General features: G+C 37.8%; 1 protein-coding gene across 2 annotated transcripts in view; it reads right to left on the minus strand.

Moving 5' to 3' along the window:
- FRY (FRY microtubule binding protein) overlaps positions 1-12,514 on the minus strand; it is a 257,340-nt gene that overhangs the window by 194,732 nt on the left and 50,094 nt on the right. The window contains exon 1 of one of the 2 annotated variants that reach the window (XM_068143114.1): positions 7,481-7,701. The exons of the other annotated variant lie outside the window; for it this stretch is intronic. Within the exon in view, the coding sequence (XP_067999215.1) occupies positions 7,481-7,685 (205 nt within the window). The 5' untranslated portion in view covers positions 7,686-7,701. Of the gene's footprint in view, positions 1-7,480; positions 7,702-12,514 lie in introns of those variants that run through there. 2 annotated transcript variants of the gene reach the window in all.

Consider the following 12,514-nt stretch of genomic DNA (forward strand, 5'->3'; position numbering starts at 1 on the left):
GACCTGTGGAGCAGGTCCAAAGGAAGGCCACAAAGATGATCAGAGGGCTGGAGCACCTCTCCTATGAAAAGAGGCTGAAAGAATTGGAGCTGTTCAGCCTGGAGAACAGAAAGCCCCTGGGAGACATTATAACTACATTTCAGTTTCTGAAGGGGACTTACAAGTAGGCTGGGGAAGGACTTTATAGAAGGGCTTGTAGTGATAGATGAAGGGTGATGGTTTTAAACTGGAACAGGGTAGATTTAAATTAGACATAACGAGGAATTTCTTTACATTGAGAATGATAAAATACTGGAACAGGTTGCCTAGGGATATCACTTAGGCCCTGTCCCTTCAGACATTCAAGATCAGACTTGATGTGGCTCTGGGCAGCCTGATTTAGTTTGAGGTGTCCCTGCTCACTGCAGCAGGGTTGGACAGGATGACCTTTGAGGGTCCCTTCCAATCCAATGCAATCTGTGAATCTGGGAATTTAACTGAGGTACAGTATGCTCCTATCAAATGAATAGGGACAGGTAAAGCATAAAAAGCTGAAAACAAAATAGTTCCCTACCAAATGCACTCAAGTCTACAGATGCATCTACAAGTAAACAAGCACTCACAAAGAAATACACTTTCAGTGATTTAAACACAGCCCATAGAGCAGTCTGACTGTCAAGAGAGCACATTTCAGCGCTGCTAACCTAACTACAGTAGCTTTTGTGAAGATTGCACTTGAGAAGAGGAACAAAACCTACATCAAGAAGAAGGTTAAATCAAAACCATTATGATAACCTTTAAGTCTGATTTTTATACAACATTTCACTTGGCTGATAAGACTCTGATTACAGCAGATGCACTACTGTAAGAATTTAAAAGCAATGTCTGTCTTTCATGTAATGAAATTATCTGTATTTCTGAATTATCTGAAAAAAAATATAATTGCAGACAATCTTTCCAATCCATCAGCACAAATGCAATTCTAAAGAATTACAGATGGGCCTATTTTCACAGACAGTCTGCTCTTTAAGATGCATCTTAGATAAAGAGAATAAAAGATTCCATTGTCTCAAGACGGCCAAAGAAAGATCTAGCAACAAATCCTGTCAACAAACCCTCATGGATTTACTTCACATGAAATACAGTTAAGGCTACCACTGTCTGATGTAAAGAGTGACTGGCTTGATCTTACATCTTTTAAAACATTTTGGTATGTTTCCTATTTTTGCTAACCTTCCTTAGGATTTCAATTTTCTATTTGAAAATTCAATGCATATTCTATTAACACACTTTTCCTGCAATATGACTAGTGTTGAATATTAATTCAGTGCTCCTTCTGGGAAATTATATAATTGTACAAAAGAAAAAGCCTGTTGTATTTCCCAGAGGGCAAGCATTCAGCACAAGTTTTAAGATTTCACTCCACACTTTGATCATTATCCTCTGGATAAGACATAGCAGAGAACCAAAGGGTCAAATTGGCAAACCACATTACTAAACCAGATTCCTTCTCACATCCTGTTTCTATGGCAGCACGTACAGAAACTTGTGCTGAAACCAGGAAGCAAATACCGTGATGTCTTTCAGCATAGTGGTCTATAAACACTTAGTCGTCATAAGGCTTGAGGAATGTTATTGCGTGTAAGACAAGGTTTGCTCACGTGAACCCTGGACTCTCTGCTTTGAAGCACAATCTCAGCATCTGTAACAAATTATGCTGGCATTCTAAATCTAGGAGTCAACTAAAGGTTTTTTAAAAAGCAACAGATGAGAAACCGAAAATCCAACCCATGAGAGCATAAAAGAGCTTTTCCTATCTTAACCTCACACTCCTCCCTGTCTTCCCCTCACCTTCACACTCAAGTCACTCTTTGATAGACATAGAGTTTCCTTTATGTCTCAAATACAACTTAATGGTCAGGCAGCACCTTTGTCACTTGTCTATAAGAACATTAGGAAATCAGTCTCCACAGTATATAAAACACCAATGAACTCAATAAGAAACCAAGCTTGACAGCATGCACAGAGTGAATCCAGAGCCTCCCTTTGAATCACTGACCAATCCTTTCTAAAGGAAGTAATACTATATAAATTTAAAGACCTAAAATGATAAATAGTGTATTAAGTGGTACATGTAGAAATGTGCAAGAGAGAATAGAAATACAGGAGGTTGAGAGAAAAGCAACACATTATCAGTTAAACAATTTCTATCAATAAAGCAGTGATCATTCACCCAGATCAATGGGTGGACACACACTCCATCAGCAGTATACCAATATTATAGCATGGTAGCACATCCTAACACAAAGCTCCATGAAACACAGTATCATACAGAACCAATGTCAATTTCCAATACAAACAAATTTTTAAACTGTGACAGCCCTCTCCCCTGGCATTTTCAATAGACAGATGGTCTTGCTAACAGTTTTAAGGGGAAACCAAGTCAATGATTTAAAGTCAGGAAGGGAAGACAAGAACTTTGGGCCAAGTCAGTCTTGCCTTCCCTTCTGCTGTTAGTGGAGGATACTTGTAAAATGCAGCACCAACACAAGCCGTTCTACCAAACTTCAGTGTGCAGGGAGACACTAGGGTTACTACAAGAGAACAGCAATTATCCTATGCAGATTACAAGCATACATTATCACCATGCAGCAAAATTTATTCAGAGAGGAGGTAAGATATTCAAACCTTCACTAAATTAAAATACTGAACACAGATCATTAGAACTTATTTCAATCAAGACACATAATGTGCCCATGATTTTAAGCGTCCTTATTAGAAGTAATTAGATTTTGGCAAGCCTTTCCCAATTAACATAGCCAGTCAAAAGACAAAAAAAAAAATCATATATACTGGCTGTTTTATCTCTGTGTTTCATGGGAAAATAAATTATTTATTTGTATTGCTACTGAATAACTTTCTTTTTTATTTTTTCTTACACAAATAACTTACTAAAGTTATGTTCAGCATTTTAATTTACATACAAATATAGCATCAAATCAACTTACTTATTTTAGAAAGTGACTTTGCTAGACTGTATGCTGGTCTGAACTCCAGAAATGCTTTGAGAGAGTGCCTCAAGACTTCTAACTGTGACAGTATTTTCACTGGAAAACAAATTAAAAAGCAGTGAATTTGTTACAGAATAGTAGCTATTCTATTGTAAAATCAAGGACCAGCAACCTACAGTCTTACTTTGCATAGGTATATAAAGTACTGCTAACCACTGGCCTTTGTTAGATGAACTCACAGCAAACCCACAATGCTTTACCAGAAGAAGAGATAACGTGTTGTCCCCCAGTATACATAGAGCTTATTTTGGTTGTGAGGGCAATGCTTGAGTCACAGGCATAGGCCATGAAATGGAGGTGTGCCTCACCCTGGATGAGGCAGACAATTCAAATAATTTTCCTCAGCTTCTGTCCTTCAAAACTGACACATCAGTCAGCAAATGTGACTCAACAATAATGCAGGCTACAGGCTATTGGCATATGAAATTGAAGAGGAGAAGAAAAAAAGCCCCCAGGATAACTGATAGCAGCACTAGAAGTGGATTTTCAATGTTACTTACTTAAGCAAACATCCCCAGCTCACAACTCAAAGGGCTTTCAAGTAGAGCTTAACCTTTCTTTTTTTCTAAAGTATTTTGACTTTTGTAATTTCTCTATTTGTTCATTCCACTGACTTCAGAAGATTAACAATCCCAGCCAAAATCACGGATTCATAGAATTGTTTCAACTGGAAAAGATTTCTAAGCTCATCGAGTCCAATTGTCAACCTAACACCACCATTAAATCATGCCCCCAAGTACTATGTCCACACATTCCTTTACTATCTCCAGGGACAGTGACTCTACCACCTCCCTGGGCAGCCTATTCCAATGCCTGACCACTCTTTACCTTAAAGAAATTTTTCCTGATATTCAATCTAAATCTCCCCTGGCACAGTTTCAGGCCATTTCCTCTTGTCCTATCACCTGATGCTAGAGACAAGAGATCAACCTCCACATCACTACAGCCTCCTTTCAGGTAGCTGAACAGAGCAACAAGGTTTCCTCTCAGCCTCCTCTTCTCCAGACTAAACAATCCCAGTTCCCTCAGCTGCTCCTCATAAGACTTGCTCTTTACAACCTTCTACAGCTGGAAATGCTCCAGAGAAGAATCTCACATCTTTGTTGTGTGTAAAGAAGAAATTTGAACATCAGAAGGCTTCTTCCAAAAAGAAGTGAGTTAAAGCTCATTCTGCATTTCCCTAGATTAAAAATAGTAAATTTGGACTAATTTTCTCCAGGCTGTTGTGGTTATGAACATGAATCAGTATACATTTAATGAAGTTTAGCTAATCAGTTCTAATTTTATGTGCCTTCAGTTAGTTCAATACACCTTTCCCAGGTACTTCTGTAAAGACATGGCCTCAAAAGGCCTCTTCGTGGCCCACTTTGTCTTACAATTCTTTCTCTTCTCAGTAAAAAGTCACAGATTTATCATCAGGTTATGACATGAAACCATTCATGTCAGGTTATGACATGAAACCATTCATTTCTGTATGGCCCTGACAGGTTAAGATTTAATTATGGCTATGATAGTAGGCTGAGCTGAGAGCATGTTAGCAGATCTGTATAAACTGAACTAATTAAGGTGATCAATGTCTCTATCAACAGTAAATGGCCCTATAATGTTGATTATGAGAACTTCTGCCTGTGTCATTGTTTGGAAAAAAACACCAAAATCAACCACCCCATCATATAGTAACAAAAATGTAGGTATTGGCAGTTCATGCTAACCAAGCCCTGAAGTACTCAGCAGCCCTAAACATTTCAAATCTAAAGAACAGGAAGAAATTAAGTGCTTTGTTGAAAGAAGTAAAAGGTATCTCAGTGCAGTGTATCCCTTCAGCTCAGTGCGTATGTGAATTACTATTTCATAGTGACAGGATAGACATGTCACTCTTCTCAGATTTCAGCTTTCATTTTTAAGGGGTGATCATCTAGCTATCATGGTTAAGAAAAAATTGTGAACCTGGTTCCTCACATGCAGGATGCCTCTCTGAGTCTGCACCAAGTCTGAAATGACTCCCAGTGTATTAACCAACCTGCACACTTGCACCTAGATGCCTTGATGTGCCACTATTCAACATTTTATTAGTTATTTCAGATAGAATAAAAGGAAAGAAAACAAGATGTACATGACTTCAGACTAGATTACATGCATGCCCTGAAACTAGGATAGATTCATGGTGATAGACTTAAGCAGAGATGCAGGGATTAGAAGAATGTGGAGAGTCAAAATCATATAGATTTAAAATGTTTCTGTTAATAGATGACTAGGCTGAAATAAGGATGTATGAAGTATCACATTCTTCAGAGGTCTTCAGCAGTGATCCAAAACACTGCAGAGCAATCTCCATATATGTTTAATAACTATTTATCTATGCATCTAAAGTGCTTAATGTGAGGTTGGACAGGGCTTTCCACAACCACATCTAGTGGAAGATGTCCCATACTCCTGCCCCCAGCTGGGGTTGGAACTAGGTGATCTTTGAATATCTCTTCCAGCCCAAATCATTCCATGATTTATGATGCAGCTCTGTTTCCATTCTATCCTACATTTACAGTATGAGAGACAATGGTTTAGAAGGCTTCAAGCTTACTTTGTTAACCTGTTTTCAAAAGCAAATCAAGTAAAGCTTCTCCCATGCTGCTGACCTACCAAATGAAAGACTACACCCATCTTTCCATCATGCTCCATCAATTGCTTATAGCACACAATTTGCATTACCTCTGAGTTAAGTGCCCTTGAGTGTACAGTAACACAGCTGCAGTGGATTTCCTAAGCATAATGGCAGTGTTCCAGACACACAAACTACATTAAAGTGCTCATATCTGATGCAGCAGAACTGATGAAGTAGTACTGCTTGTGTGCTAATTTGGGAGAGTGGAAAAAGAACACAGAGAGAAGGAAGAATTGTATTAAAGAAGAAAAGACAAATCACAGAATAAAGAAGTCTGAGTGGGCACAACAGAGTATGAGTGATGGAGACCAAATACAAGGCTATTTATGGTTTGTCTAACAAAAATGTTGATGTACATAAAACAAAAAGTGAAAAGCTATGGGAGGCAAAAAAAGGCCAAACAGAAATAATTGAGGAAGAAAAGCTCGCTAGAAGACAAAAGCAGTAACTCAGAAAGAATAAGATACTGAGGGTCTATCCTGTCCAAAACAATGTGCTTTGACAGTCACCAACAGACCACATCACCTCAGGAAGATCTTGTCCAGGCACTGGGAGCCTGGGGCATGTATGAGTCACCTGACTTAAGATCCCACAAAGCTTTTTGCATTATTTTAAGCCGGTGAAGTACAATAGGAAGGAGGAAAAAAGCTTCACTTCCTAAGGTGTTGAAATACTTCAAATACCTTAACACTGGTACAATGGAGGCTCTAAATCCCACAAAATGCATGCTGCTCTGTGTCATCTCTTAACACAGTAGTGTTTCAACTCGTGAAAAAGTATCCCCTGTAAATTTAGCTTTCATTGAAAATGTAATGTTAATATTTAAATAATCAAACCCCTTTTTTTAGATACTTCACAGCCCCCTAGAAATTTAAAAATCTTCAGTTTAACCTGCAAATGGAGATATCTAAATTAAAGAAACAGTATGGTTTTGTTTCTATAAAGCATCTACTTTCCTCTGGTCACCTCACAGAAACACATCTTCAGTTTCAGCAGGGATGAGCTGATACTGAGTTTTCCCCCATTAAAACCTGTCAAGTAAGTAAAGATGATCTGATTGTTTTGCAACAAATCCTTTGTTCTTACTCTGTTTCTTATTTTTAGGCATATTTCAAATAATTAAAGACTCCCAAAACAAGTCAGACTTTCCATTAGCTTGACTGAAATCCACTCGTTCACCTTTTCCTACTTCGTAACAACTAGAGAGTTAAACTGAACTATTAACTACAGACATTGCAGGCTTCAGTGCACACCAGGAATTCAAAGCATGCATTTGACTATTTAGAGATGTTAATTCTGGCTACACAAAAAACAATCAGCCTGACTGAAAGAAGTTTGTCTATCCCAAGACCATTCTCCTCCAGAAAAGTTATGAGATACAGTATTAAAGAAGCAAGAGAGATACTTATACTGCAGCTTCTGACTGCATTACTATGTGGAGTTGAGCAAACCACAGTTGAAAGCTCTAGAAAAGCAACTGGGTTTCTTTAAATGCTAAGTATTTAAAAAAAATAAAAGAAGAATTCCCCACAAGCAAGCACCCCAAAACAAAAGGTATGAAGAAAGTCTCTCTTTTTGGTTCCATCACTTAAAATCTAATGGCTGAAATAATGAACATAAATGGGGTTCCATTTAATCTATCTTGTGAAGACTGTCTTAGCTTTTAAGACTGAATCAATTCTGACTGGAATCAGCTACTGAATCCTTCAAATATGACTAAAAAGGTTTAAAGGACAGCACATCAACATATTATTGACATAGCACTTCCTACCTGAAAATACAGAAGGTCTTTTCTTAGTGCGCCTCGGATGTATAGGTTCTATGTTCCTAATATTTCTGTGAAACTTTCCTTTGGAATAATTTTCTAGCAGGATGTCTGGTGGTAGGCTTCTCCGTCTTGCTGATCTATAATGAGTCTGATAGGCATTCAGTTTACTCTTAGTTCTAGGGCACAAGTTGCTGTCGTCGACTGCCATGATAAAGCACTAACTGTTAAAGCCACCCCAGCACAAAGCCAATCTAAACATCCAGAAGTATTTGGACTAGTGGTTACAGATCCAAGCAATCTCAGATGTTCTCATGCTCAACTCAGGCACTCGTTGGGGAAGTTGAGCAAGTTGATAGGCGTGTGCTGGAACAGGTGTAGAGTTACTGCATCGCCCCTCCTTGCATCAGTGAAACAGCACAGGGAGGAGACAAGCTACAATAATTCCTCTGAAAGGTTAAAGGTAATTAGGAAGTTCAACAAACCTGAGCTCAGCAGCAGAATCTGTGCAAATGGAAGAGTACAATTTAATATGAGGCACTCTCTAGGTGGTTATGGTTTGGTTTATATCATACCAAGAGCATTACTCAGATCATTTTATTAATAGTTCATTAACTTGGCAAGACAAACAAGTGTTGCTAAACCTTAAAAAAAAAAGAAAGAAAGCAGAGTGAAATAGAAAAAAACAAACCACACACACACAAAAAACAAACCCCAAAACAAACCCACACACCCCACCCACACTCCATCAAACCAACCCAAAACCCCACTAGTCCAGTCCCCAGCCTATGAACCTGTCAGGGGAAAGGTAAACCTGTAAACAGATATTCAGGTTTTAAGCCCTGTCCTTTGACAATGTTACATTTTAAACACTGTTAAACAGTCCAGAGCACAAAGGTTTTTATCACCATAGCTATGAGTTTGGGGCTTCTCTCCCACAGAAGTAATAATGTTTCTTTCTACTGGAGTCAGAATCAAAGCTACCCCACTGTGACTGATTTTTCTCTCTATGCAACTGCTGACCAATAAAAATAAGTAATTTAAATACGAGTATGCCAAAGACAGCCCATAAATTCTCTCTATGTAACTAAAAGCCAAGGTACTTTTTTTGTTTTGTTCCGCTTACTAAAGTGCATTTTTTGAGTCCCCTAAGGATACAATCTCCCTTGCTCAAACATTCAGAAAGAAACAACAAAGTCTAACGTTTTCTGTGAACCTGCCAATTTTCCTAACTTGAATTTTATCATAAATGAGGCAAAATAAATGAGCAAATTAAAACTAACATACTTTCTAACTACATACATTTTGCTGTTAAACAATGATAACTTTTAATATGGCAAAATGAGTAAGTAGAGTGGTAATTCAAACTGAGAATAATGTTTCAGCCACAACTACCTAGGGCAAACTGATTTTAATACCTTAATATCTCAATAAATCAAGATAGAGCTTGATTTATCTGAATCACTTAAAACACTGAAATCATTAAAGCCTTAATTACTTTCCTAAAGATAGGGTGCAGTGTATGACTGGTGTAATGACCAAGAGGTTTGCAGCTCCAAGAAAGAGTTTTTGCATGAAACTCAGTACAACTGTTATTGTTATAAGTAATAAACTGTTCACCTACATGCCTTCAGAAGGGAAGAAAGGAAATTATGTATCTTAATATATATATATATATATATATATATATAGTAGCTTGAAAAACATTTTATTGTGTAGAGATGCAAATAGAGTCCTAGAATTTGTTTTCCTCCTCTGGAAATAAAATTGCATTTGTCTGGAAGTTGAAATTATGAACGTAAGACTCCAATTTTAACTATACTGGACTCAAACATTATTTTGCTTTCAGAACAAACTGATTATTAAAACCAAAGCGATTTAAACAAGTGAGAACAAACTAGACAGCAAACAAATTATTTCTGGGCTTGAATATAGGATCATAAGCTCTGTTTATATGCAGAAGTAAGCTTCTAAAAATGCCAATGGACTCCAAAATATGTTAGATAGTGGGAGTTGGGTTGTAACCAAAGGGAATTCTATGTCTTAATTGCTTGGGTACTTTTGGAACGTTTTTCTAGGCACTGCTCTTCATAGCTAGAGGCCAAAATACTTATTTCAAGGTCTTCAAATCTGTAGAATCTGCAGATCTCATCCTCTTTTTTCCCCAGTCCATTAAAAAAAACCCAACCAAACAAAACAAAACCAGGTCAGAAAAGCTTTCCTTGCTTCCCCTTGTCTTCTAAATCCATTTGCTTTTTCAGCTTTGACTGAAACAACATAAAAACATTCCACCCGCTCCTGACAGTCCAACTAAATCAGAGTAACTGAATCAAAAACTTTTTGTAACAGCCAAAAATGCCTAAATCTGAGCAAATATAAATATATTTGAATCATATGTGAAGACTGAGAAATAATAAATTCTGAACACAGGAACTGACAGTTGAGGAGCTTCAAACTAAAATTTGACAGAAGCTTTGAATAAAATGTCAACATTTTCCTTAAGTAGTGTAGCCACTGGGCTACAAGATATGCTGGAAGCAGCTCTCAACTTTTCCTGCTGAAACTACACCAACATGTTTAAATAATTAAATATTCATTAGAAGGGTGACTTGAAAGTGACTGTCCCCTATTCTAGCTAAGTGATACAATTCCTGCAATATACAATCTTACCTCTCCAGCCCAATGAATATTCATGTCAAGTAGAGCATTTCCAACAGGAGAAATCACTACTGGGATACTCAAAGGTGTGATAGTGATCCTACTGTTTCAGATGAGGGGACACCTGTTAAAGGTGCAAGCTCCTAATACATACTGAACATACTTCAAACATTAATTCAGACCTAGAACTCAAGACAGGCAAATATTTATTCAGAAAACTGAACATCCTAAGCAGCTAAAGGAATATGCAATAGCAGATACAGAAGCTGAGGGTCCCAGTGGTGTCCGAAAGTTGTTGGAGAGAGGTGTCTAAGTGCCATTTTAGTAGCCTAATTCTTTTAATGATTTAGTTTATATATCTCCCGTTGCTAATTTTCTCATCTCTGAGACATATGGGTAAAAAATAGACAGTCCACTCTCAAATGAGACCACTACAGAGTAAGTTACAGCATAACACATGGTACTAAACTGGGAATGGGGGAGAAAAAGGGACTTGGAAGACCTGATTACTAATTATAAGACCAAAGGAATAAAGCAGATACACTGAGCCTTCAAAAAGAGATTATAATATTCAAAACAGGAAGAAAGGGAAAGAGCACTCTTGGTAAAATTTGAGATTCTTCTCCATCAAGGCTGCAGTGACAGCATCCCTTTCAGACCTCTTATTTTATACTTGGAAATGGAAATTTGGCACCAGTTTAGATAGAAATAAGAACAGGAAAACACACACACAAAAAAACCCCAAAACACCAAACAAGGCAACCATGAAGTGTGGAAATTAATTTCTTATATGCAATTAATCACAAAGTTCCTCTCATATACATTCTGGAATCCAGAAGGAAATTAAGAATAAAATGGTTGAAGCATTTTGCAAAAAAAATAAGTAAACCATTGACATTTACAATAGAGATTGGAGAAAGAAATACTGTGTTGTTTTTTTTTCTTTTAGAAAGATACAGCACAGTTTAAGAAATTGCACTTCAGCAAGCCTTTTATCTGAAAGTGTGATTAAAATGATAATGAAGAATTGAGTGAAACACCAAGATTACAATGCAATAAGATTAATCAACATGGTGGCTAAAAAAAATAGTGTCATTCATTTATTGCATTTATTTGAGCACAGAAGATAAAAGAAGACTAATTATTTATTTATCCCATCAAAGCTTTACACAAGATCCTTCAGAAAAGATTACCACAAGAAAGTAATCAGTGTGCTCAATTCAAAACTGAATCGGGAAAGCACTCAAATGATGAGAAACAAAGCATGGGAATTACAACCTGGCTACATTTTCAGGCCTGCAAAGGTTTAAAAGGCCACAGGCTTCTCTAGTAGGTTCTGTGTATTCCAATACTTACACTTTTGAAAGGTCAGCAAAATAACCATTAGGCTTATCCATTATGGGTAAATCAGCAAAAGAAGCATGGCCAGCAGATACAGAGAAGTGATTCTGCCACTCTGCTCTAGTGAGACCTCACCTGGAGTACTGTGTCCAGCTCTGTGGCCCTCAACACTAGAAAAAGTCACGGAGAGGGTCCAGAGGAGGGCCACAAAAATGATCAGAGTGCTGAAGCAACTCTCCTACAACAACAGGCTGAGAAAGTTGGGGTGGTTCAGCCTGGAGAAGAGAAGGCTCTGGAAAGACCTTATAGTGGCCTTACACTACCTGAAGGGAGCCTAGAAGAAAGCTGGGGAGGGACTGTTTACAAAGGCCTGTAACAATAGGACAAGGGGCAATGGTTTTAAACTACAGAACAGTAGATTTAGATTGGACATGAGGATATAGTTCTTTACTATGTGGGTGGTGGCACAAGTTGCCGGTGGAGGTCTCCTTCCTAGAGACATCCAAGGTTCAGGCTTGATGGGCTTGATCAGGAGCAACCTGATCTAGTTGGAGATGTCCTGACCTACTGCAGGGGGGGGTTGACTAGAAGACCTTTAAAGCTCCCTTCTAACTCAATGCAACTTATGTCCACCAGACTACCCAACTGTCATGTCTACAGTTTCTATTACTACCTATTTTGATTAAATTTTGGTAAACAAAGGCTAAAGGAAATTGATGTTTGATGAATGATTTGGATTTGGACAATACTCTGTGCTGCAGCAATGCAGCTATAAGGTTGCAAAATTAGGTCACAGGGGGAATTATCATTAGCTTTTCATTTTAATAATATGGCACCAAATCTTGTTACAGTTCATGTGCAGTAAGCCACATGATACTATGACTACATTAGTGCTGTCACCCTCGTTTTCAGCTGAGGAAGTATTTGAGCTTATCAACAGCAGAACTAAGAAAAAAGTTTCCTGAAAAGGGTTCTCAGTATGTCAGACAGTGCAGGCTGACTTAGAAAATCTGTACTATGGATGGAAAAAACTCAAAACAC

Source organism: Melanerpes formicivorus, unplaced genomic scaffold (assembly GCF_026170545.1).
Source record: "Melanerpes formicivorus ecotype bairdi unplaced genomic scaffold, bMelFor1.0.p_v2 SCAF_1, whole genome shotgun sequence".
NCBI lineage: Eukaryota > Metazoa > Chordata > Aves > Piciformes > Picidae > Melanerpes > Melanerpes formicivorus.